This window comes from Bos indicus x Bos taurus, chromosome 5 (assembly GCF_003369695.1).
Source record: "Bos indicus x Bos taurus breed Angus x Brahman F1 hybrid chromosome 5, Bos_hybrid_MaternalHap_v2.0, whole genome shotgun sequence".
NCBI lineage: Eukaryota > Metazoa > Chordata > Mammalia > Artiodactyla > Bovidae > Bos > Bos indicus x Bos taurus.
Window position 1 is genome coordinate 41,872,352 of NC_040080.1, and position 27,007 is coordinate 41,899,358.

Below are 27,007 nucleotides of genomic sequence, written 5' to 3' on the forward strand. Positions count from 1 at the left end.
ATATATTTATTTGCAGTAGACATATGTCTTCGGAAAGGTAAGTTAAGAAACTGGTCAGAATGGTTGTGTTCTGAAAGGGTACCAGATGGCTGATGGATGAGGGTGGGAGGGAGACCTAGTTTTTACTTTTGGGTCTTGTAATTTTGTACTGATTTTATGTACTATATTTCCTGTTCTTCAATTTAAAACAAAACATGACCACAATACATATTACAAGTGAAGTATAAAATGCAACTCTGTATACATGTGGGGGTTAGGGTGCTGACAATCGCCAACCACCCTCTTAGAATTGAAAATCTACATATAACTTTACATTACAAATCCAAGTTTCTGCATCCGAGGATGGACTGCATAATACTGAAGTATTTATTGAAGACCAACCAAACAAAAACACATAAAGTGTAGTTCACACCCATGTTGTTCAAGGGTCAACTGTACTCTTGTTCTTACATACTACTTAGGAATTCGTTATGACACTTGCATTATATGCTTTCTAATAATACACACATGCCAATGGGATTAGGATACCAGGGAGATGTGATCATAGTTACAGTCATTCAACAGAAATGTAGAGAAAGCAGTTAGGAGAAAGTTGTTGCTTAGATAGGAAAACAGGATCATTACATGGGAGTTTTGGAGCTGAGGTCAACAGAGGATCTTCTGATTCCTGAATTTAGAAGTCAGAGATTATTATAACCCAATAAATCAATTCTTGTATCCAATTTCCATTGATCTACTGGGGGTCAATTATAAACTCAAAAGTTTGATTCCGCATTGGTAAACATTAATGGAAATTATAGGCTACAGTGGTATTGGATGGTATTTGAGGAGAAAGAGTTTTGTTGACATATTCTTGGAAAATTCAGGATATTCTGCTGGGTAATGTCTTTCTCGGCAGGATAAGAAGGAGAAAATTAAAGGGAATTATACTCTGGAGCACTGTTTGACATTGACTTGAAGAGGCCAAGAGTAGGTTTAATTTTAAATATCTACAACCCTGTTTCTGTTATCTTCTCTTAATTATTTATGAGGTGGGTACAAGAAGGTGTTTGAGATATTCAAATATTACTTAAAATATTTAAAATCTCCCATATATATATAACAGTGATCCTTGAAATGACTTAATAGCTAACAAACAGGTTGTATTAAGACTGTTCACATATGCACTTCCCTGGTGGTGCAGTTGTTGAGAATCTGAGAGTCAATTCCTAGGTAGGTTGATAAGAAGTCCAGGGTCCCCGAGAAGAAGATAGGAGTCTGGAGTTGTCAAGGAGGATAAAGGACAAATGTTTTTTCTTTAAATCAAGACCTGATGATTGCACAACAAAACAACTCATCTTGCTCAAGCATATGTTTTTCCTTAAACTCTGTACCACGACTATATAACAACAATGTATCCTGCTCAAGGACATATTTCTCCTTCCTAAGAACCTTCTGAATAATCCTTAGAAGAAATGTAGTAGCCTCATAGTCAATAAAAGAGTCCGAAATGCAGTACTTAGTTGCAATCTCAAAAATGATAGAATTATCTCTGTTTGTTTCCAAGGCAAACCATTCAGTATCACGGTAATTAAAGTCTATGCCCTGACCAGTAATATTGAAGAAGCTGAAGCTGAACGGTTCTATGAAGACCTACAAGACCTTCTAGAACTAACACCCCACCAAAGATGTCCTTTTCATCATAGGGGACTGGAATGCAAAAGCAGGAAGTCAAGAAACACCTGGAGTAACAGGCAAATTTGGCCTTGGAGTACAGAATGAAGCAGGGCAAAGGCTAATAGAGTCTTGCCAAGAGAATGCACTGGTCATAGCAAACACCCTCTTCCAACAACACAAAAGAAGACTCTACACATGGACATCACCAGATGGTCAATACCAAAATCAGATTGATTATATTCTTTGCATCCAAAGATGGAGACGCTCCATATAGTCGGCAAAAACAAGACCAGGAGCTGACTGTGGCTCAGATCATGAACTCCTTATTGCCAAATTCAGACTTAAATTGAAGAAAGTGGGGAAAACCACTAGAACATTCAGGTATGACCTAAATCAAATCCCTTATGATTATACAGTGGAAGTGAGAAATAGATTTAAGGGATTAGATTTGACTGTGCCTGATGAACTATGGACGGAGGTTCGTGACACTGTACAGGAGACAGTGATCAAGATCATCCCCAAGAAAAAGAAATGCAAGAAAGCAAAATGGCTGTCTGAGGAAGCCTTATAAATAGCTGTGAAATAAAGAGAAGTGAAAAACAAAGGAGGAAAGGAAAGATATACCCATTTGAATGCAGAGTTCAAAAGAATAGCAAGGAGAGATAAGAAGGCCTTCCTCAGTGATCAGTGCAAAGAAATAGAGGAAAACAGTAGAATGGGAAAGACTGGAGATCTCTTCAAGAAAATTAGAGATACCAAGGGGACATTTCATGCAAAGATGGGCTCGATAAAGGACAGAAATGGTATGAACCTAACAGAACCAGAAGGTATTAAGAAGAGGTGGCAAGAATACACAGAAGAACTATACAAAAGAGATCTTCACAACCCAGATAATCACAATGGTATGATCACTCACCTAGAGCCAGATATCCTGGAATGCGAAGTCAAGTGGGCCTTAGGAAGCATCACTACAAACAAAGCTAGTGGAGGTGATGGAATTCCAGTTGAGCTATTTCAAATCCTAAAGGATGATGCTGTGAACATGCTGAACTCAACATGCCAGCAAATTTGGGAAACTCAGCAGTGGCCACAGGACTGGAAAAGGTCAGTTTTCATTCCAATCCTAAAGAAAGGCAATGCCAAAGAATGCTCAAACTACCACACAATTGTACTCATCTCACACGCTAGTCAAATAATGCCCAAAATTCTCCAAGCCAGGCTTCAACAGTATGTAAACCATGAACTTTCAGATGTTCAAGCTGGTTTTAGAAAAGGCAGAGGAACCAGAGATCAAATTGCCAACATCCGCTGGGTCATGGAAAAAGCAAGAGAGTTCTAGAAAAACATCTACTTCTGCTTTATTGACTATGCCAAAGCCTTTGACTGTGTGGATCACAATAAACTGTGGAAAATTCTTCAAGAGATGGGAATACTAGACCACCTGACCTGCCTCTTGAGAAACCTGTATGCAGGTCAGGAAGCAACAGTTAGAACTGGACATGGAAAAACAGACTGGTTCCAAATAGGAAAAGGAGTATGTCAAGGCTGTATATTGTCACCCTGCTTATTTAACTTATATGCATCATGAGAAACACTGGGCTGGAAGAAGCACAAGCTGGAGTCAAGACTGCCGGGAGAAATATCAATAACCTCAGATATGCAGATGACACCACCCTTATGGCAGAAAGTGAAGAAGAACTAAAAAGCCTCTTGATGAAAGTGAAAGAGGAGAGTGAAAAAGTTGGCTTAAAGCTCAAAATTCAGAAAACTAAGATCATGGCATCCGTCCCATCACCTCATGGCAAATAGATGGGGAAACATTGGAAACAGTGGCTAACTTTATTTTTTGGGGCTCCAAAATCACTGCAGATGGTGATTGCAGCCATGAAATTAAAAGATGCTTACACCTTGGATGGAAAGTTATGACCAACCTAGACAGCATATTAAAAAACCGAGACATTACTTTGTCAACAAAGGTCCATCTAGTCAAGGCTGTGGTTTTTCCAGTAGTCCTGTATGGATGTGAGAGTTGGGACTATAAAGATAGCTGAGCGCCAAAGAATTGATGCTTTTGAACTGTGGTGTTGGAGAAGACTCTTGACAGTCCCTTGGACTGCAAGGAGATCCAACCAATCTATCCTAAAGGAGATCAGTCCTGGGTATTCATTGGAAGGACTGATGTTGAAGCTGAAACTCCAGTAGTTGCACCACCTGATGCGAGAGCCGACTCATTTGAAAAGACCTTGATGCTGGGAAAGATTGAGGGCACTGACTCAATGGACATGAGTTTGGGTAAACTCAGGCACTGGTGATGGACAGGGAGGCCTGGTGTGCTGCACTTCATGGGGTTGCAAAGAGTCGGACATGACTGAGTAACTGAACAGAAGTGTCATCTGAAAATGTAAATTATGGGACTGGATCTAGTAAGATCTTTGTAACCTTGAGACATTCTTTTGATTTATTGTTATACCCAATTAAAAAGTATATAGCTCCCTTGCTAAGACTAGCAAGTGGGGTGCTATCCGTTCCCCTTGTGATGTCTATGTTAGAAGATTTCTTTGTCCCCTCTTATACTTTAATAAAACTGTGCTACACAAAAGCTCTTGAGTGATCAAGCCTAGTCCCTGGTCCCGAAGCTAAATCTTCTTCAGAGATCTTGCCAATGCAGGAGAAACTGTTTCGATCCCTGCTCTGGGAAGAACGCATATGCCGCAGAGCAACTAAATTTGTGTGATGCAACAATAAGCCTGCGCTCTAGAGTGCACTTGCTGCAACTACTGAAGCTCAAGTGACTAGAGCCTGTGCTCTGCAACATAGTAGCGTGAACACTCTATCAGAGTCTCCCGCACTCAGCACAACTAGAGAAAAGCCTGCATGCAGCAACAAAGGCCCACCCCAGCCAAAACCTTAAATAAATAAATCTTTTAACAAATAGATTGTTCATATTTAAACATTTAAAGACATTATTGATATAGCTGGATTAATTTCTACCATCCTTATAGCTGTTTCCTATTCCTTGCCGTTTTTCTTTTTTGTGTTCTACTTTTTCTTCCTTATTTTATCTTTTTTTGTGGGGTTGGGGTGGGGGTGGGGCTGCATTGCAAGTCTTGTGGGATCTTAGTTCCTGGGCCAGGAATAGAACCCAGGCTCCATTCCAGTACTCTTGCCTGGAAAATCCCATGGACGGAGGAGCCTGGTAGGCTGCAGTCCATGGGGTTGCTAGGAGTCAGACACGACTGAGTGACTTCACTTTCACTTTTCACTTTCATGCATTGGAGAAGGAAATGGCAACCCACTCCAGTGTTCTTGTCTGGAGAATCCCAGGAACGGGGGAGCCTGGTGGGCTGCCGTCTCTGGGGTCGCACAGAGTCGGACACGACTGAAGCGACTTAGCAGCAGCAGCAGCTTGTCAGTGAAAGTGCAGGGTCTTTAGCCACTGGACCACTGGGGAATTCTCCTTTATCTTTTTTTGTTTTTTGGCTGTGCTGGGTCTTTGTTGCTGCTTAGGCTTTCTCTAGCTGTGGTGTGTGGGCTCCTCACTGCCATGACTTCTCTTCTTGTGGAGCATGGGCTCAAGGGTGCATCAGCTTCCATAGTTGCGGCTCTTAGACTCCTGAGCACAGACTCAATAGTCGAGGCGCACTGGCTTAGCTGCTCCACGGCATGTGAGATCTTCCCAGACCAGAGATCAAGCTCGTGTCTCCTGCATTGGCAGGTGGATTCTTTACCATTGAGCCAGCAGGGAAGCCCCCTTTTCTGGTAATTGAGCATTTTATATGGTTTCATCTCCCCTCCCTTAGGATGTCAATCATATTTATTAAAATTTATTTTACTGGTTGCCCTCGAGTTTGCAGTGTACATCTACAACTAACACAACTTTACTTTCAAACAATGCTGTACTGCTTCATGATTTTCAGTTTGTTCAGCTTTTATCTTGTGGGAGTGATGACTTCCAATCTCTGTACATGTCACAGACCAGAAACTTGAAGTATGGGTATTACTTTTATTTATTTTCTTGTCTATTTATTCAACAAATATTTGGGTGCTTATTAGATACCAGACACTGTTCTAGGTACTGGAGATACAGCAGTGAAAAAAGAGAAATAATGTCTGTCTTCATGAAGCTTATATACTAGGGTGGGCAGATAGATAATAAATAAAAAATAAGATGTCAGATGGTAAAAGATGGATAGGGGAAAAACAGAGTTCAGAATGACAGGTAAGGGTGAAGTTATAGGTAGGATAGGGATGGGAGACCAGACTTTTAAGCAGGGTGCTGAAAAATAGCTGATATAACCAGTAATATAAAAAAGATCAAGCCACAAGCTGCTTTAGGATGATAGTCCTTTATAGACCTTAAAAATCTGACACTTTAGATCTTGAAACTAGTTTCTTCAAAAGGGGAAAAAGGTAGTGACTTGGTTAGGTGTTCAATATTAAATCTTACTGAATTTGTCTTTAGAGAAATTTCACAGCTGGAACAGGCCTTACCCATTTTATACATACACGCATGTGTACCACCTTTGCAGTGGCAATACACTATACTGTACACTATACACTTTAAACATAGCACATTTATAAAGTAGTTAATAGTAAGGAGAAGAAGTAGAGTTGAATATGTAAACCTGTCCCTCTACGTATGTCCAAGTAATCTACCATACCATACTTTCCCTGTTATTCACTGTATCACAGTTTAAATAGGAAGTCTTTAAGAAGGTCCCACTGACAAAGGCTTTTGGCATAGGGAATATGGTGAATTTGGGGGTAGTTTAAACATGGTATGTTTTAGAGAATTTTGTGATTATAGATAGTAATATATTGCATTTGAAAACTAAGATCTCTGCTGTTTATTTTACAATGTGAAACCAGTAGAGCTTCAGGATACAACCTCTGTGATGCTATTTCATATTGACTCATTCTTACACATTCTTGAATGCAGTTTTTAAGGAAGAAAGTTTGTAGATGAATAGCATGTATTGGGGGAAAGTAGCCATAAAAACCAATGTAATAAGTGGCCGGGCAAAGGCCTCAGTATCACTCATATGCTAAATGGCTAAGGTATGATATCTGAGATTATGATATTAAACTATTACATTTCTTTGTTTCATTGAAATAATAATTTTTGTGAAGAATATACAGGCATGATATTCAGCTTTGCTTTTTGGCCAGTGGACATTTAAATACTTTGGAAGGCAGTAGCCAGAAAACAGCTAGGAAGGTAACTATGCTTTTAGAAATAACTTAGAATTCTCCTGTTTATCCACAGTGATAAATATCTCTTATAGCAGCTCAAATATCTAGTTAGGAGAAGGAAATTCCCAGGGGAAACAGGTAACTTAAAACGTTCTTATTTAAGAAGAAAACAGTACCCTTCCCCAGTATATCAGAGGGCATGCTATAACTGCCATTTCAAGAACACTCACTCATCAGCAAACTTATATATAGAAATAAAAGCACTATTAAAATGTTTAAAAGCCAGGTTATCTTCAAAGCATAAATCATACTATTGAAAGCCAATCTCTGAGATCATTGTTTCCAGGGCAAGTAGTATGAAGATTATAGATCTGATAAGCTTCAGTGAGCATCAATACACAGTCCACGTCACTTGCTTTAGTTTGTTCGGGCCTACTAATTGCTCCAAGACTTCTCGTGAATGATCTACAAAAGAAAACAATAACAATATGTTAATACACAGTAATCAGCGATATTGAATGTATCCTCATGTATAAACTGGGGATGATGACTGTTATACATCATAGGGTTAAAAGACTGAGATGATATACAAAGCATAGTATAAACTAAAAATACGTTTAATTAATGGTAGCCATCACTATTATTGGACTTCCCTGCTGGTAGTTCAGATGGTAAAGAATATGGCTGCAATGTAGGAGACCTGGGTTTGATCCCTGGGCTGGGAAGATCTCCTAGAGGAGGGCATGGCAATCCACTCCAGTATTCTTGCCTGAAATATTCCATGGACAGAGAAGCCTGGTGGGTTATAGTCCGTGGGGTTGCAAAGAGTTGGACATGACTGAAAGACTAACACAGCTGCAGTAAACATAGTAATACTTTGAAAAAAAACAGGCATTTCTTGTTTTCTCAGTAATCTCATCTTTTTTTTTTTTTTGGTTGTGCTGGGTCTTCATTGTTGCTCAGAGGCTTTCTCTCATTGTGGTGAATGGGGGGTACTCTTCTTTGCAGTGAGGGAGCTTCTCCTTGTGGCAGCTTCTCTTGTATAGCACGGGCTCTAGGCACAAGGCCTCACAGGGTCTCAAGCATGGGCTCAGTAGTTGTGGTACATGGGCTTAGTTGCTCTGCAGCATCTGGGATCTTCCCTAACCAGGGTTTGAACCATGTCCCCTGCTTTGGCAGCTGGATTCCTATCCACTAGACCACCACAGAAGTCCTGTAATTTTATCTTAATTACATCAAACAGACAGTAACAGGGTTAAACTTTCTCAGGGTCCTGCCAGGAATTAGATGACACACTAAAGTAGCATGTTTGAACAGTGGTTAATGAAGTGACTGTTTACAAAGGAGTGATTAAAGAAAGCCAGCAGGTATGGTAAAACACCTTGGGAAGCTGCAACATGCTGAAAGAAGTCAGGGAAGAGAGTAGTTACTAGAACAGGACAACTTATCCAATTGTTGAACATGTTCCATGTCATATACTTACAAAACATGATTTTAAATAGATAACTATTACATGAATTCCTTGTAATTTAACCAATGTATATGACTAGACATTTAGATGGTTTTCAGTTATTCACAATATATAGGAGTGATTTTAATATGGTTTACATTTACAAAGTCAGTTTTATAATATCTTCTAATGTAAAAATACTGCTAAAATTTTATTACTTTAAAAATTATTTCAAGATAAATGCTGGAGAGGATGTGGAGAAAAGGGAACCCTCTTACACTGTTGGTGGGAATGCAAACTAGTACAGCCATTATGGAGAATAGTGTGGAGATTCCTTAAAAAACTGGAAATAGAACTGCCATACGACCCAGCAATCCCAAAGCTAGGCGTACACAATGAGGAAATCAGAATTGAAAGAGACACGTTGGGATCTCCCCAAGAGAACATTGGGGTCAATGTTCATCATACTACTGTTTACAATAGCTAGGACATGGAGGCAATCTAGATGTCTACTGGCAGACGAATGGATAAGAAAGCTGTGGTATATATACACAATGGAATATTACTCAGCTATTAAAAAGAATGCATTTGAATCAGTTCTAATGAGATGGATGAAACTGGAGCCTATTATACAATGAAGTAAGTCAGAAAGGAAAACACCAATATAGTATATTAACGCGTATATATGGACTTTAGAAAGATGGTAATGATGACCCTATAGGCGAGACAGCAAAAGATACACCAATGTAAAGAACAAACTTTTGGACTCTGTGGGAGAAGGCAAGGGTGTGATAATTTGAGAGAATAGCATTGAAACATGTATATTACCATATGTGAAATAGATGACCAGTCCAAGTTCGATGCATGAAACAGGCCACTGAAAGCCAGTGCACTGGGACAACCTTGAGGGATGGGATGGGGAGGAAGGTGGGAGAGGGGTTCAGGATGGGGGACACAAGTACACCCATGGCTGATTTCATGTCAATATATGGCAAAAACCACTATAATATTGTAAAGTAGTTAGCCTCCAATTAAATTAATTAATTTTAAAAAAATTCAGGAGTTTCAGCTATAAAAAGGAACGAATTTGGTCGGTTCTAGTGAGGTCGATGAACTTAAGAGTCTGTAAGTAAGTCAGACAAATATCGTGTATTATCACATATATATGGAATCTAGAAAAATGATACTGATGAACCTATTTGCAGGGGAGCAATAGAGACACAGCCATAGAGAATAGACTTGTGGACACAGCGGGGGAAGGAGAAGGTGGGACAAATTGAGAGAGTAGCATTGAAACATACATTGCCATAGCCAGTGGGAATTTGCTGTATGATATAGGTAGCTCAAGCAGCGCTCTGTGACAACCCAGAGGAGTGGGATAGGGTGGGAGGTGTGAGGGAGGTTAAAGAGGGAGGGGACATATGTAAACCTATGGCTGGTTGACTGGATGTTTGGCAGAAACCAACAAAACATTGTAAAGCAATTAACAATCTATGTTGTATGTATAACATGTCTCTAACCTAGTCTTAGTGGTTCTCAGACTTAAAGAGACTATGCTAAACCCTTTGACTGTGTGGATCACAGCAAGCTGTGGAAAATTCTTAAAGACATGGGAATACCAGACCACCTTACTTGCCTCCTGGGAAACCTGTATGTGGGTCAAGAAGCACCAGTTAGAACCAGACATGGACTGGTTCAAAATTGGTAAAGGAGTACGTCAAGGCTGTATACTGTCACCATGTTTATTTAATTTATATGCAGAGTACACCATGCGGAATGCTGGGCTGGATGAAGCACAAGCTGGAATCAAGACTGCAGAGAGAAGTATCAATAACCTCAGATATGCAGATGACACCACCCTAATGGCAGAAAGCGAAGAGGAACTAAAGAGCCTCTTGATGAAGGTGAAAGAGGAGAGTGAAAAAGCTGGTTTGAAACTTAACATTGAAAAAACTAAGACCATGGTATCTGGTCCCATAACTTCAGGGCAAACAGAAGGGGGAAAAATGTAAACAGTGGCTGACTTTATTTTTGGGGGGCTCCAAAATCACTGCAGAAAGTGACTACAGCCATGAAATGAAAAGACACTTGCTCCTTGAAAGAAAAGCTATGACAAACCTAGACAGCATATTAAAAAGCAGAGACATCACTTTGCCAACAAAGGTCCGTATAGTCAAAGCTATGGTTTTTCCAGTAGTCACATTTGGATCATAAAGAAGAAGGCTGAGTGCCAAAGAATTGATATTTTTGAACTATGGTGTTGGAGAAGACTCTTGAGAATCTCTTGGACTGCAAGGAGATCAAACCCGTCCATCCTAAAGGAAAGCAACCCTGAATACTCATTGGAAGGACACATGCTGAAGCTGAAGCTCCCAATACTTTGGTCATTTGATGCAAAGAGCCAACTCACTGGAAAAGACCTTGATGCTGGGAAAGATTGAGGGCAGGAGGAGAAGGGGGCAACAGAGGATGAGATGGTTAGATGGCATCACTGACACAATGGACATGAGTTTGAGTAAATTCTGGGAGATAGTGAAGGACAGGGAAGACTGGCGTGCTGCAGTCCATGGGGTCGCTGAATCAGACATGACTAACCAACAGCAATAAGAAAGAAAAAAAAGAGGGCCCAACATATGTTTACTAGATTTTATTTTAAGTAAAACAAAAATAAGTCAAACATTAAGATTTAGTATAAGAAAGAGAACCATAGAGTGTCTGGAAACAAGAAATTATAGTTGTGAAATCAAGGTTTACATTGGCAGCTAATTTTGTTAAGTGCCCCAAAATACAACAAATGGGGTTTTCATTGTTTTAAAAGTGTCATTAATTATTACACAGGAAGTCTATTATTAAAGGAAATTTAGATTAATGGCAGATTTCAAATAGGTTGAAAGTAAAAGGATGGATAAAGACAGCAACTACAATAAAACTACGTATAGAAGTTTATACCCCATCTATGAGAGGGAGGAACACTTTCTAGTTTGTTTTATGAGGACAGTATTACCTTTACACAAAAGCCAGACAAAGACATTACACGCACAGGGAAAAAGAACAACAGGTCAATGTTTTTTATGAATATATATTCAAAGATCCTCAATAAGACAAGAGCGAACCAAATCTAGCAACAGAGAAAAAGGATTTATCTTAGGAATGTAAGGTTAGCTTAACATTTGGGAATTAATTAATGTAGTACACTATTTTCCCCTTCATGGACAGTCTTGTTGTGGTGACAGGACACATTAATTGTCACATTAAAAAACTTATTATAATGGCAAATTCGTAAAGACAGAAGATAGAACAGACGTTGCCAGAGGCTGGGGGAAAGGATAATGGGGAGTTATTGTTTAAAGGGCAAAGAGTTTCTATTTCGGATGAGGAAAAATTTCTGGGGATAGTTAATGGTGATGGCTGCACAATGATGTGAATGTACTTAAATCCACTGAATTGTACCCTAAAACTGGTTAAAATAGTAAGTTTTATGTATATTTGCCAATATCTATTTTTTTTTAACAATTCTGAAAGTAAGATTCATCTTATTAATAATTGATATGTGAAGAGGAACTCAAAAGCCTCTTGATGAAAGTGAAAGTGGAGAGTGAAAAAGTTGGCTTAAAGCTCAACATTCAGAAAACGAAGATCATGGCATCCGGTCCCATCACTTCATGGCAAATATATGGGGAAACAGTGGAAACAGTGTCAGTCTTTATTTTTCTGGGCTCCAAAATCACTGCAGATGGTGACTGCAGCCATGAAATTAAAAGACGCTTACTCCTTGGAAGGAAAGTTATGACCAACCTAGTAATGTCAAAAGCAGAGACATTACTTTGCCAACAAAGTTCCGTCTAGTCAAGGCTATGGTTTTTCCCGTGGTCATGTATGGATGTGAGAGTTGGACTGTGAAGAAAGCTGAGCACCGAAGAATTGATGCTTTTGAACTGTGGTGTTGGAGAAGACTCTTGAGAGTCCCTTGGACTGCAAGGAGATCCAACCAGTCCATTCTAAAGGAGATCAGCCCTGGGATTTCTTTGGAAGGTATGATGCTAAAGCTGAAACTCCAGTACTTTGGCCACCTCATGCGAAGAGTTGACTCATTGGAAAAGACTCTGATGCTGGGAGGGATTGGGGGCAGGAGGAGAAGGGGACGACAGAGGATGAGATGGCTGGATGGCATCACCGACTCGATGGACGTGAGTCTGAGTGAACTCCAGGAGTTGGTGATGGACAGGGAGGCCTGGCGTGCTGCGATTCATGGGGTCACAAAGAGTCGGACATGACTGAGCGACTGAACTGAACTGAACTGAGACTGATGGCAGTAGTTTTCTTTTCTATTGAAAAGTTGATATTATGTTGGTGTACATATTATTATAATTAATAATATCTTAAAGGAAACTTGAATATATTGAAAATTAATGAAAACTGAGGTGAAAACATCATATATTTTACATTGGACAAGGCATTCTATCATATGAATTGGCAAGGTGACAGACAATGAACCCCTTCATGGATCACAGCCTTGTTGTGGGGCAGATCAGATCAGTTGCACAGTCATGTCTGACTCTTTGTGACCCCATGAATCACAGCACGCCAGGCCTTCCTGTCCATTACCAACTACCGGAGTTCACTCAGACTCACGTCTATCGAGTCGGTGATGCCATCCAGCCATCTCATCCTCTGTCATACCTTCCCTCTTGCCCCCAATCCCTCCCAGCATCAGAGTCTTTTCCAATGAGTCAACTCTTCGCATGAGGTGGCCAAAGTACTGGAGTTTCAGCTTTAGTATCATTCCTTCCAAAGAAATCCCAGGGCTGATCTCCTTTAGAATGGGCTGGTTGGATCTCCTTGTAGTCCAAGGGACTCTCAAGAGTCTTCTCCAACACCACAGTTCAAAAGCATCAATTCTTCGGTGCTCAGCTTTCTTCACAGTCCAACTCTCACATCCATACATGACCACAGGAAAAACCATAGCCTTGACTAGACGGACCTTTGTTGGCAAAGTAATGTCTCTGCTTTTGACATTACTAGGTTGGTCATAACTTTCCTTCCAAGGAGTAAGCGTCTTTTAATTTCATGGCTGCAGTCACCATCTGCAGTGATTTTGGAGCCCAGAAAAATAAAGACTGACACTGTTTCCACTGTTTCCCCATATATTTCCCATGAAGTTATGGGACCGGATGCCATGATCTTCGTTTTCTGAATGTTGAGCTTTAAGCCAACTTTTTCACTCTCCACTTTCACTTTCATCAAGAGGCTTTTGAGTTCCTCTTCACTTTCTGCCATAAGGCTGGTATCATTTGCATATCTGAGGTTACTGATATTTCTCTCGGCAATCTTGATTCTAGCTTGTGTTTCTTCCAGTCCAGCGTTTCTCATGATGTACTCTGCATATAAGTTAAATAAACAGGGTGACAATATACAGCCTTGACATATTTATTTGGAACCAGTCTGTTGTTCCATGTCCAGTTCTAACTGTTGCTTCCTGACCTGCATACAGATTTCTCAAGAGGCAGATCACGTGGTCTGGTATTCCCATCTCTTTCAGAATTTTCCACAGTTTATTGTGATCCACACAGTCAAAGGCTTTGGTATAGTCAATAAAGCAGAAATAGATGTTTTTCTGGAACTCTCTTGCTTTTTCTATGATCCAGAGGATGTTGGCAATTTGATCTCTGGTTCCTCTGCCTTTTCTAAAACCAGCTTGAACATCTCAAAGTTCACGGTTCACATATTGCTGAAGCCTGGCTTGGAGAATTTTGAGCATTACTTTACTAGCGTGTGAGATGAGTGCAATTGTGCAGTAGTTTGAGCATTCTTTGGCATTGCCTTTCTTTGGGATTGGAATGAAAACTGACCTTTTCCCGTCCTGTGGCCACTGCTGAGTTTTCCAAATTTGCTGGCATATTGAGTGCAGCACCTTCACAGCATCATCTTCCAGGATTTGGAATAGCTCAACTGGAATTCTATCACCTCCACTAGCTTTGTTCATAGTGATGCTTTCTAAGGCCCACTTGACTTCACATTCCAGGATGTTTGGCTCTAGGTCAGTGATCACACCATCGTGATTATCTGGGTCATGAAGATCTTTTTTGTAGAGTTCTTCTGTGTATTCTTGCCATCTCTTCTTAATATCTTCTGCTTCTCTTAGGTCCATACCATTTCTGTCCTTTATCGAGCCCCTCTTTGCAGGAAATGTTCCTTTGGTATCTCTGATTTTCTTGAAGAGATCTCTAGTCTTTCCCATTCTGTTGTTTCCCTCTATTTCTTTGCATTGATTGCTGAAGAAGGCTTTCTTATCTCTTCTTGCTATTCTTTGGAACTCTGCATTCAGATGTTTATATCTTTTTCTCCTTTGCTTTTCACTTCTCTTCTTTTCACAGCTATTTGTAAGGCCTCCCCAGACAGTCATTTTGCTTTTTTTTATTTCTTTTCCATGGGGATGGTCTTGATTCCTGTCTCCTGTACAATGTCACAAACCTCATTCCATAGTTCATCAGGCACTCTATCTATCAGATCTAGGCCCTTAAATCTGTTTCTCACTTCCACTGTATAATCATAAGGGTTTGATTTAGGTCATACCTGAATGCTTTAGTGGTTTTCCCTACTGTCTTCAATTTAAGTCTGAATTTGGCAATAAGGAGTTCATGATCTGAGCCACAGTCAGCTCCTGGTCTTGTTTTTGCTGACTGTATAGAGCTTCTCCATCTTTGGCTGCAAAGAATATAATCAATCTGATTTTGGTATTGACCATCTGGTGATGTCCATGTATAGAGTCTTCTCTTTGTGTTTTTGGAAGAGGGTGTTTCTTATGACCAGTGCATTTTCTTGGCAAAACTCTATTAGTCTTTGCCCTGCTTCATTCCGTATTCCAAGGCCAAATTTGCCTGTTACTCCAGGTGTTTCTTGATTTCCTACTTTTGCATTCCAGTCCCCTATAATGAAAAGGACGTCTTTTTTGGGTGTTAGTTCTAAAAGGTCTTGTAGGTCTTCATAGAACCGTTCAACTTCAGCTTCTTCAGTGTTACTGTTTGGGGCATAGACTTGGATTACCATAATATTGAATGGTTTGCCTTGGAAACGAACAGAGGTCATTCTGTCGTTTTTGAGATTGCATCCAAGTACTGCATTTCAGAAACTTTTGTTGACTACTGATGGCTGATAGTTGACTGATAGTCAACTACTGTTGACTAATGATGGCTACTCCATTTCTTCTGAGGGATTCCTGCCTGCAGTAGTAGATATAATGGTCATCTGAGTTAAATGCACCCATTCCAGTCCATTTGAGTTTGCTGATTCCTAATGTCGACATTCACTCTTGCCATCTCTTGTTTGACCACTTCCAATTTGCCTTGATTCATGGACCTAACATTCCAGGTTCCTATGCAATATTGCTCTTTACAGCATCAGACCTTGCTTCTATTACCAGACACATCCACAGCTGGGTATGCTTTTTGCTTTAGCTCCATCCCTTTATTCTTTCTGGAGTTATTTCTCCACTGATCTCCAGTAGCATATTGGGCACCTACTGACCTGGGGAGTTTGTCTTTCAGTATCCTATCATTTTGCCTTTTCATACTGTTCATGGGGTTCTCAAGGCAAGAATACTGAAGTGGTTTGCCATTCCCTTCTCCAGTGGACCACATTCTGTCAGATCTCTCCACCATGAGCCGCCCATCTTGGGCTGCCCCACGGGCATGGCTTAGTTTCAATGAGTTAGACAAGTCTGTGGTCCTAGTGTGATTAGATTGACTAGTTTTCTCTGAGTATGGTTTCAGTGTGTCTGCCCTCTGATGCCCTCTTGCAACACCTACCATCTTACTTGGGCAGGGGCTTGCATAAGTCATTCAATCTGTGAGCCATGCCATGCAGGGCCAACCAACATATGGGTCTAACTGAAGAGTTCTGACAAAATGTGGTCCACAGGAGGAGGAGTTGGCAACCCACTCCAATATTCTTGCCTGGAGAACCCAATGGACAGTATGAAAAGGCAAAAAGATATGACACCAGAAGATGAGCCCCCCCAGGTAGGAATGTGTCCAATATGCTATTGGGGAAGAGTGGAGGGCAATTATGAATAGCTCCAGAAAGAATGAAGCGGCTGGGTCAAAGGGAGAACAACACTCACCTGTGGAGGTATCTGGTGGTGAAAGTAAAGTCTGACGATATAAAAAACAATGCTGCATAAGAACCTGGAATGTAAGGTCCATGAATCAAGGTAAATTAGATGTGGACAAGAAGGAGATGGCAAGAGTGAACATTGACATCTTAGGAATCAGTGAACTAAAATGGATGGGAATGGGCAAATTTAATTCAGATAACTATAATGTCTACTACTGTGGGCAAGACTCCCTTAGAAGAAGTGGAGTAGCTCTCACAGTCAATAAAAGAGTCCACAATGCAGTACCTGGGTGCATCCTCAAAAATGATAGAAAGATCTTGGTTCATTTCCAAGGCAAACCATTCAATATCAGAGTAATCCAAGTCTATGCCCAAACACTGATGCTGAAGAAACTGAAGTTGACCGGTTCTATGAAGACCTACAACACCTTCTAGAGCTAACACCAAAAAAGATGTCCTTTTCATCCTTGGGGATTGAAATACAAAAGTAGGAAGTCAAGAGATACCTGGAGTAACAGGCAAGTTTGGCTTTGGAGTACAAAATGAAGCAGGATAGAAGCTAACAGAGTTTGCCAAGAAAACACACTGATCATAGCAAACACCCTTTTCCAACAACACAAGAGATGACTCTATACATGGACATCACCAGGTGGTCAATACTGAAATCAAATTGATTACGTTCTTTGAAGCCACAGATGGAGAAGCTCTATATAGTCAGTAAAAACAAGACCTGGAGCTGATTGTGGCTCATATCATGAGCTCCTTATTGAAAACTTCATGCTTAAATTGAAGAAAGTAGGGAAAACCACTAGGCAATTCAGGTATGACCCAAATCAAATCCCTTATACAGTGATGTGACAGATAGATTCAAGGGGTTAGATCTGATAGACAGAGTGCCTGAAGAACTATGGACAGACGTTTGTAACACTGAACCGGAGGCAGTGACCAAAACCATCTCAAAGGAAAAGAAATCCAAGAAAGCAAAGTGGTTGTTTGAGGAGGCTTTACAAATAGCTGAGGAAAGAAGAGAAGTGAAAGGTAAGGAAGAAAAGGGAAAATATACCCAACTGAATGCAGAGTTCCAGAGAATAGCGAGGAAGAATTAAGAAGGCCTTCTTAAATGAATAATGCAAAGAAATAGAGGAAAATAATAGAACGAGAAAGACTAGAGATCTCTTCAAGAAAATTGGAGATATCAAGGGAATATTTCATGCAAGTATGGGCATGAAAAGGACAGAAATGGTAAGGACCTAACAGAAGAAGAAGAGATTAAGAAGAGGTGGCAAGAATACACAGAAGAACTGTACAAGAAAGGTCTTAAAGACCCAGATAACCACAATGGTGTGGGCACCCAGCTAGAGCCAGACATTCTGGAGTGTGAAATCAAGTGGGCATTAGGAAGCATTGGAAGTCTCACCCATGGAGCAGATGTGCTGCCTGGGACCCTTTCCCAGTTGGGACTCCAGATGTGCTGTGGCACGGGACTTTCCAGTTTAAGTCCGGATGTTGGTCAAAACCCAATTTGGTGATGTCCTCTCTGCTCTTTTTATTTCTCTTTTATTTTAATGTTATTATATTGAAAGTAAGGTAGATAGTTCTCTAATAAATATCTATTATTTATCTGTATATAATAAGTGGCTTATTTTGTTAACAAATCCTTTGAACCTCAGATGAAAGTGAAAACTTTCCACAAAACATTAATTGGTGCTGTGAGCAGGATCTGTGAGACAAAATGCCACTCAGAAAAGAAAGAGATTAAGGTTGATGAAGTTGATGAAGTTTTTATTCCTAGATGGGAAGATTCACCCTATTGCTCGTTAGCTAGTGAATGGAATGTATTCACTGGATTATGTGAGAATTGGAACCTTAAATTAAAGCAGGCAAAACTTTTAGAGGGCTTCTCTGGTAGCTCAACTGGTAAAGAATCCACCTGCAATGCAGGAAACCCTGGTTTGATTCCTGGGTTGGGACAACTGGCCAGAGAAGGGATAGGCTACCCACTCCAGTATTCTTGGGCTTTCCTGTGGCTCAGCTGATAAAAAAATCCAAAAATCCACCTGCAATGCAGGAAACCTGCCTTCAATCCCTGGGTTGGGAAGATTCCCCAGAGAAGGGAAAGGCTGCCCACTCCAGTATTCTGGCCTGGAGAATCCCATGGACTGTATAGTCCACGGGGTTGCAAAGAGTTAGACACAACTGAGCAACTTTCACTAGGAATCATTACTGTTAAGATGAACAAAGATAGTGAAAGTGATGGAATTCCAGCTGAACTATTTAAAATCCTAAAAGATGATGCTGTTAAAGCACCGCACTCAATATGTCAGCAAGTTTGGAAAAATCAGCAGGGGCCAGAGAAATTGGAACAGGTCAGTTTTCATTCCAATATCAAAGAAGGGCAATGCCAAAGAATGTTCAAACTACCACACAATTGCACTCATTTCACATCCTAGCAAGGTTATGCTCAAAATCTGTCAAGCTAGGCTTCAGCAGTACATGGACTGAGAATTGTTAGATATACAAACTGGGTTTAGAAAAGGCAGAGGAACCAGAGATCAAATTGGCAACATTCGTTGGATCATGGAGAAAACAAGGGAATTCCAGAAAAGACATCTACTTCTGCTTCATTGACTATGCTAAAGTCTTTGGTTGTGTGGATCACAACAAACTGTGGAAAATTCTCAAAGACACTGGAATACCAACTCACCTTACCTGCCTCCTGTGAAACCTGTATGAGTCAAGAAGCCACAGTTAGAACTGACATCGAATAATTGACTGGTTAAAAATTGGGAAAGTGGTATGCCAAAGTTGTATATTGTCTCCTTGCTTATTTAACTTCTATGCAAAGTACCTCATGTAAAATGCTGGAATCAAGCTTGCTGGGGGAAATATCAATAACCTCAGATATGCAGATGATACCACTTTAATGTCAGAAAATGAAGAATAACTATGGTGCCTCTTGAACATGAAAGAGAAGAGTGAAAAAGCTGGCTTGAAACTCAACATTGAAAAAAACTAAGATCATGGCATCACTTCATAGCAAATAGAAGGGGAAAAGTGGAAGAAGTGGCAGATTTTACTTTCTCAGGCTCCAAAATCATTGTGGATGGTGACTGCAGCCATGACATTAAAAGACACTTGCTCCATGGAAGGAAAGCGATGACAAACCTAGACAGCACATGAAAAACCAGAGACATCACTGCCAACAAAGGTCCATATAGTCAAAGCTATGGTTTTTCCAGGAGTCATGTATGGATGTGAGAGGTGGACTATAAAGAAGGCTGATCACCAAAGAATTGATGCTTTCAAACTGTGGTGCTGGAGAAGACTCTTGAGAGTCTCTTGGACTGCAAGGAGATCAAACCAGTCATTCTTGAAGAAAATCAACCTTGAATTGGAAGGACTGATGCTGAAGCTAAAGCTCCAATACTTTGGCCACCTGATGGGAAGAGCCAACTCACTAGAAAAGACCCTGATTCTGGGAAAGACTGAGGGCAGGAGAAGAAGAGGATGACAGAGGATGAGATGGTTGGATGGCATCACCAACTCAATGGACATGAATCTGAGCAAACTCTGGGAGACAGTGAAAGACAGGGAGGCCTGACATGCTACAGTCCATGGGGTTGCAAAGAGTTGGATATGACTGAGTGACTGAAAAACAACATGTATGGTTGTGAGAGTTGGACCATAAAGAGAGCTGATTGCCGAAGATTCGCTGCTTTCAAATTGTGGTGCTAGAAAAGACTCCTGAGAGTCCCTTGGACAGCAAGAGAGATCAAACCAGTCAATCCTACAGGAAATCAATCCTGAATATTCATTGGAAGGATTGAGGCTGAAGCCAAAGCTCCAATACTCTGGCCACATGATAGGAGGAGCTGACCCATTGGAAAAGATCCTGATGCTGGGAAAGATTGAGGGCGGGAGGAAAAGGGGATGACAGAGGACCAGATGGTTTGATGGCATCACCAACTCAATGGACATGAATTTGAGTAAACTCCGGGAGATAGTGAAGGACAGGGAATTTGGTGTGCTGCAGTCCATGGCATGGCAAAGAGTTGGACGTGACTTAGCAACTGAAGAACAATGACTGTATTGGGCTGACCTGGATAACTCAGGATCATCTTCCTATTGTAAGGTCAGTATATTTGTAGGTTCTAACCATTATAACATGGATGTATTTGGGTGGGGGCATTATTTTGCTTATGGCTATACCATGTTAATAGAATAAAGGATAAAAATGACATAATCATTTCAAAAGACTCAGAAAAGACATTTGATAAAGTCCAACATTCATGATAAAAACATTTAGCATACTAGAAACAGAAAGGAACTTCTTCAACCTGATAAAGGGCATCTATGAAAAAGCTGCCACTAACGTCATCCTTCCTGGTGAGAGACTAACTACTTTCCCCCTAAGATCAGGAACAAATACAAGGATTTCTGCTTTTGCCATTTCTATACTACAGTACACTGGAGGTTCTAACTATGGAAATTAGGGAAGAAAAAGAAAAATCATTCATGTTGGAAAGGAAAAAGTAAAACTTTTTAAAATTGTAGTTAAATAATACAGTTTATAGAATTTTCTAAGGAATCTACTAAAAATTAGAATAAATCAGTTCAGAAACATTGCAGTGCATAAGATCAATATACAAAAATAAATTTATTTCTAAACAATGAGCAATCCAAAAATTGCAAGTAGTTCTTTGTCCCTTTCATGTTTGCCCATTTCTGCTCCCCTCTAATTATAAAAGAACTAATTGAAATGAAATCAGTAAGCAATTGAAATGAATACCTGACTTATGCTCTCCTGAGTGCACATTGTGCCTTATCTAACCTGTTGATTCTTTTCCTGGATAAAAAAGAAGTCAGAGTAAAGAATTAAGTAGTTTAAAAAATGACTGGTTCTTTAACCCCAGAAGTCCCCTTAGCAATCCTGCAGGCAGATCATGCTGGCAAGGTTTTCTTCTCTCTGAAGAAAGAGTCAGCCAGTCTGCACTCTATGGAGAATGATGTAAAACCCATCCCCCTACCTTGATGTGTCACTAAGATTCTTTCTCCCATCTTTCCCTTTAAAAACTATCATTGCTGAGCAGAATCCTTGGAGTTGGTCTCTAGACATGAGTCCACCATCTTCCTAGATTGCCACCTTTTTGCTTTCTTTCTTCTTCTCCTTCATTCAGTTCAGTTGCTCAGTCTTGTCCAACTCTGCAATCCCATGAACTGCAGCACGCCAGGCCTCCCTGTCCATCACCAACTCCCAGAGTCCACTCAAACCTATGTCCATTGAGTCGGTGATGTCATCCAACCATCTCATCCTCTGTCGTCCCCTTCTCCTCCTGCCCTCAATCTTTCCCAGCATCAGGTTCTTTTCAAATGAGTCGGCTCTTCGCATCAGGTGGCCAAAGTATTGGAGTTTCAGCTTCAACATCAGTCCTTCCAATGAAAACCCAGGACTGATCTCCTTTAGGATGGACTGGTTGGATCTCCTTGCACTCCAAGGGACTCTCAAGAGTCTTCTCTAACACCACAGTGCAAAAGCATCAATTTTTCGGCGCTCAGCTTTCTTTATAGTCCAACTCTCACATCCATACATGACCACTGGAAAAACCATAGCCTTGACTAGACAGACCTTTTGCAAAGTAATATCTCTGCTTTTTAATATGCCATCTAGGTTGGTCATAACTTTTCTTCCAAGGAGTAAGCGTCTTTTAGTTTCATGGCTGAAACCACCATCTGCAGTGATTTTGGAGCCCAGAAAAATAAAGTCAGCCACTGTTTCCACTGTTTCCCCATCTATTTGCCATGAAGTGATGGGACCAGATGCCATGATCTTCGTTTTCTGAATGTTGAGCTTTAAGCCAACTTTTTCACTCTCCTCTTTCACTCTCATCAAGAGACTCTTTAGTTCTTCTTCACATGTGGTCCACTGGAGAAGGGAATGACAAACCACTTCAGTATTCTTGCCTTGAGAACCCCATCAACAGTATGAAAAGGCAAAAAGATAGGATACTGAAAGATGAACTCCCCAGGTCGGTAGGTGCCCAATATGCTACTGGAGATCAGTGGAGAAGTAACTTCAGAAAGAATAAAGGGATGAAGTGAAAGCAAAAAACAACACCCAGTTGTGGATGGGACTGGTGATAGAAGTAAGGTTCGATGCTGTAAAGAGCAGTATTGCATAGGAACCTGGAATGTTAGGTCCATGAATCAAGGCAAATTGGAAGTGGTCAAACAGGAGATGACAAGAGTGAACATCAACATTCTAGAATCAGTGAACTAAGATGGACTGGAATGGGTGAATTTCACTCAGATGACCATTTTATCTACTACTGTGGGCATGAATCCCTTAGAAGAAATGGAGTAGCCATCACAGTCAACAAAAGAGTCTGAAATGCAGTACTTGGATGCAATCTCAAAAACGACAGAATGATCTCTGTTCGTTTCTAAGGCAAACCATTCAATATTATGGTAATCCAAGTCTATGCCCGGACCAGTAACTCTGAAGAAGCTGAAGTTGAACAGTTCTATGAAGACCTACAAGACCTTCTAGAACTAACACCCCCAAAAGACGTCCTTTTCATTATAGGGGACTGGAATGCAAAAGTAGGAAGTTAAGAAACACCTGGAATAACAGGCAAGTTTGGTCTTAGAGTACAGAATGAAGCAGGGCAAAGGCTAATAGAGTTCTGCCAAGAGAACGCACTGGTCGTAGCAAACACCCTCTTCCAACAACAAAAGAGAAGACTCTCCTTCATTATTATTATATTATTTTGGCCATACCAGGCGGCTTGCAGGATCTTAGTTATCCCACCAGGGATCAAACCCAGGCCCTTGGCAGTGAAAGCATGGAGTCCTAACCTCTGGAATGCCAGGGAATTCCTCCAAGCTTTCTGATTAAAGCACTTTCTTTTCTAATGACACTTGCCTCTTGAGTTACTGGCATGTGAGAGGCAAGCGGCCAAACCTGGGTTTGGTTACAAAATGAAATTAAGAAAATAATTTCATTTATATTACCATCAAAAAGAATACTTAGGAATAAGTTTAACAAAATAAGTGAAAACTTATACTTAGCTCAGCGCCAAAGAATTGATGCTTTTGAACTGTGGTGTTGGAGAAGACTCTTAAGAGTCCCTTGGACTGCAAGGAGATCCAACCAGTCCATTTTAAAGGAGATCAGTCCTGGGTGTTCTTTGGAAGGACTGATGCTAAAGCTGAAACTCCAATACTTTGGCCACCTCATGCAAAGAGCTGACTCATTGGAAAAGACTCTGATGCTGGGAGGGATTGGGGACAGGAGGAGAAGGGGACGACAGAGGATGAGATGGCTGGATGGCATCACTGACTCGAAGGACATGAGTTTGAGTGAACTCTTGGAGTTGGTGATGGACAGGGAGGCCTGGCGTGCTCCAATTCATGGGGTTGCAAAGAGTCGGACATGACTAAGTGACTGAACTGAGCTGATATTCTGAAAACTACAAAAGACTGTTGATAGAAATGAAAGTAGGTCTAATAAATGTGAAGATGTCCATTTATTCAAAGATCAGAATAAATGATTCATGTATCATTATCCATTTTTTCATAGATCAGAAGAGTTTTCGTTAAGATGGCAGTACTCCCCAAACTGATCTACAGATTCAATGCCATCCTTAGCAAAATGCCACCTAATTTTTAAAAAAGAAATTGACAAAACAATCCTAGTATTTACACAGGAATTTAAAGGAATCAGAACAGTCAATACGGTTTTGAAAAAGAACAAAATGGGAAACATATACTTCCTGATATACTTTCGTTGGTGTTTCTAAGACTATTTTGGCATATTTACTAATTATGAATTTATTATCAAATATATGTAAATATTTAACTTCTGATTATATATTTCTGTCATTCTTCTGTAGGAATCTACTATTACACACATATATATATAGAAAAACACTTTTCCCTCTAGCTCTGAGTATACAGTGTATATTAATGTAATTACAAATTTTGATGCTAGAGGGCAGTTGCCTAATTGTGTCTGACTCTTTGCAACCCCATGGACTATAGCATGCCAGGCCTCCCTGTCCCTCACCATCTCTTGGAGTCTGCCCAAGTTCATGTCCATTGCATTGCTTATGCCATCCAGCCATCTCATCCTCTGATGCCCTCATCTCTTTCTGCCCTTAATCTTTTCCAGTGTTACATTACTCAGTCTATTCAGGCAGCTTTTCCTCATAAATATATAGAGTACTCAGGGCAGTGAGTTAACAGTAGGAATATTTGATGCCTGTAAGTTTCTTATGCTATAGGGAGAAACTGTGGCGTCTCTAAGTATTTCATGATCTCTTGCCAGAGTATTTTGTAGAAACTGTGGAAGAGGAAAAAAATTCTTTACCCTTCTGAGCTCTTGGCTGAGATCCCCTTGTAACCAAAGATGAATTAACAAAAGAAAAACAAACAGAAGTTTATCAACAAGAATACTTCATGTATATATGGGAGATAAATCAGGAAAAATGAGTAAACTCCTTGAGATGGCCCAAGTTACCACCATTTTCAGCAAAAGACAATTGAGAGATGTTGGGATTGTTGGGAAACTGGTTATGGAAAGTTACCAGTAAAAGTACAATTAACAGGGTAATGAAACCAAACTCTGCCAGGCCCTCCTAGGTACAAGTCCCTCCTTGTCTCCCACTTCTTATTTATAGAAAAACTTTGTGTCTATTAGGCCTTCCCTGAGTTCCAACGAATAGACTTAAACAGTTAACGATTAGAGAAATAGAAAATGCAGAAACAAAGAAAGCAATCAAGCAAGAAAAGTAATAATAGCTTGAACAATAGAGTCACAGGACTCCTAGTTCCTCCTGAAGGGATACAGATAACAATCTGATGCATATCTTTGAGTTTTTCTGCAGAAACTAACACCCCTTTCACCAAGTGGAAGATATTGACTACATGATGACCACCAGCATTCTGGCTGATCCCAGACTGGCTGAAACCAGGAGATTGATGATTGAGATTCCCAAAACATCAACCTGCTATTTCACCACCAACCAATCAGAAAAACATGCATGAGTTGATCATGCACCCTGCGACCCTCATCACTTACGTTGCCTTTAATAACCCTTGGCTGAAAGCTATCAGGGAGTTCTTGCCTTTTGAGAATCAGCTGTCCATGCTGCTTGCTTGGCACCCTGCACCTTCCCTCACTACAACCTGGTGTCAGGATTGGCTTTGCAGCACATGGGGTGAAGAGACCCGATTTCAGTTTGGTAACAGTAAGATTCACTATGAAGATTTAAAGTGCCTTATCCACTGAATATGATTCTGATTTAGAGTCACCCCTCTCTTCTCACTTTTACTGTCCTCTTGGTACAGAGAGGGAGACAAGGAGGGAGACATTTTACAAATGAAGATTTTCTTTAAAAATGTAAACTCTCTTCACAAAAGGATAACTTCTCTTTTCAGAGCTCCTCCAGTGTCTGCTGATTCTCAGGAAAAATGGCTTAAAATAATCCTTATGCCAAAGAGGCATATTTGGGGTGGCTTATTCTGCTACTTGGGCTTCTCTGGTGGCTCAGTGTAAAGAACACACCTGCCAATGCAGGAGACCTGGGTTCGATCCCAGGGTCTGAAAGATCCCCCAGAGAAGAAAATGGCAACCCACTGCAGCATTCTTGCTGGGAAATCCCATGGATAGAGGAGCCTGGCAGTCAGACTTGACTAAGCAACTAAATAACAACAATTCTGCTACTCAACAAAACCAGACTCAGGACTGAAAAAGACTCTAAAGGTCATTTATACCAAATCACATTACTGATGCTTGATGTCACTCTCCTACTTCCTTCCCTCTCTACTAGTAGTTAAGCCACTTGACACCAAAGGCTTAGGAAATTGCTCTATTGGAAAAGAAGTAGAGATTGTGGATTAGGTGATTTAGGTTTTTTACTTCCAGTTCTATTAGTACCTATTTCTAATATTTGGGACAAGCCACCTAAATTCACTAAACTGTGTAGACGACTTCTGAGGAATCTTTTACTTTACTATCTTTTAAAAAATCTATGACTAATGTAGATGGAGACCACTTTTTGCAAGAGATTCACTATGGTAGCTGTTGAAGCCCCAAGAAAAAGAAGAAACTATGGGAATATAAATTAACAAACTAAGTTTTTCAAATTATCAAGGGGAATGTAATTAACACATTTTAATAAAATACACAGGTAAATAAGTGAGGCTGTGCACATTTTTTCTAATACGCCATTACAGTGTGTGGCATAAAGAAGTTCTGTCATGCTGGATTAGTAATAGATGACTAAAGAATGATGAAGAAACAGAATAATATAGGATATAGAAAATGAAATACATGAAATTTAAAAAGTGTCCTTGAAGCAAGGAATCAGCTTTAATTATAGGACACTCTGAAACAAACCACTTGGCTCAATGTGGTAAATCTTGACATATTTATTATCCAGAAATCTAAAGAACTTGCTTGTAAAGTAATCAAGCTGAAACAAATCCTCAGATATCACTAAAGTTTGAATCAAGTCAACCAAAAGTGGCAGATTTCCTGTTGGGTTTTCCTGCCTTTCAATATAAACATAGGATGTTTGTGCTAATTGCTTTATT

General features: G+C 40.3%; 1 protein-coding gene across 3 annotated transcripts in view; it reads right to left on the reverse strand.

Moving 5' to 3' along the window:
- Nucleotides 1–5,983: 5,983 nt before the first annotated feature.
- The window catches only part of AMN1 (antagonist of mitotic exit network 1 homolog), an 85,108-nt gene continuing 64,084 nt past the window's right edge, over nt 5,984–27,007 (reverse strand). For all 3 annotated transcript variants that reach the window (XM_027541665.1, XM_027541668.1, XM_027541667.1), the window contains one exon: nt 5,984–7,314. In XM_027541665.1, the coding sequence (XP_027397466.1) occupies nt 7,241–7,314 (74 nt within the window). In that variant the 3' untranslated portion in view covers nt 5,984–7,240. The remainder of the gene's footprint in view (nt 7,315–27,007) is intronic.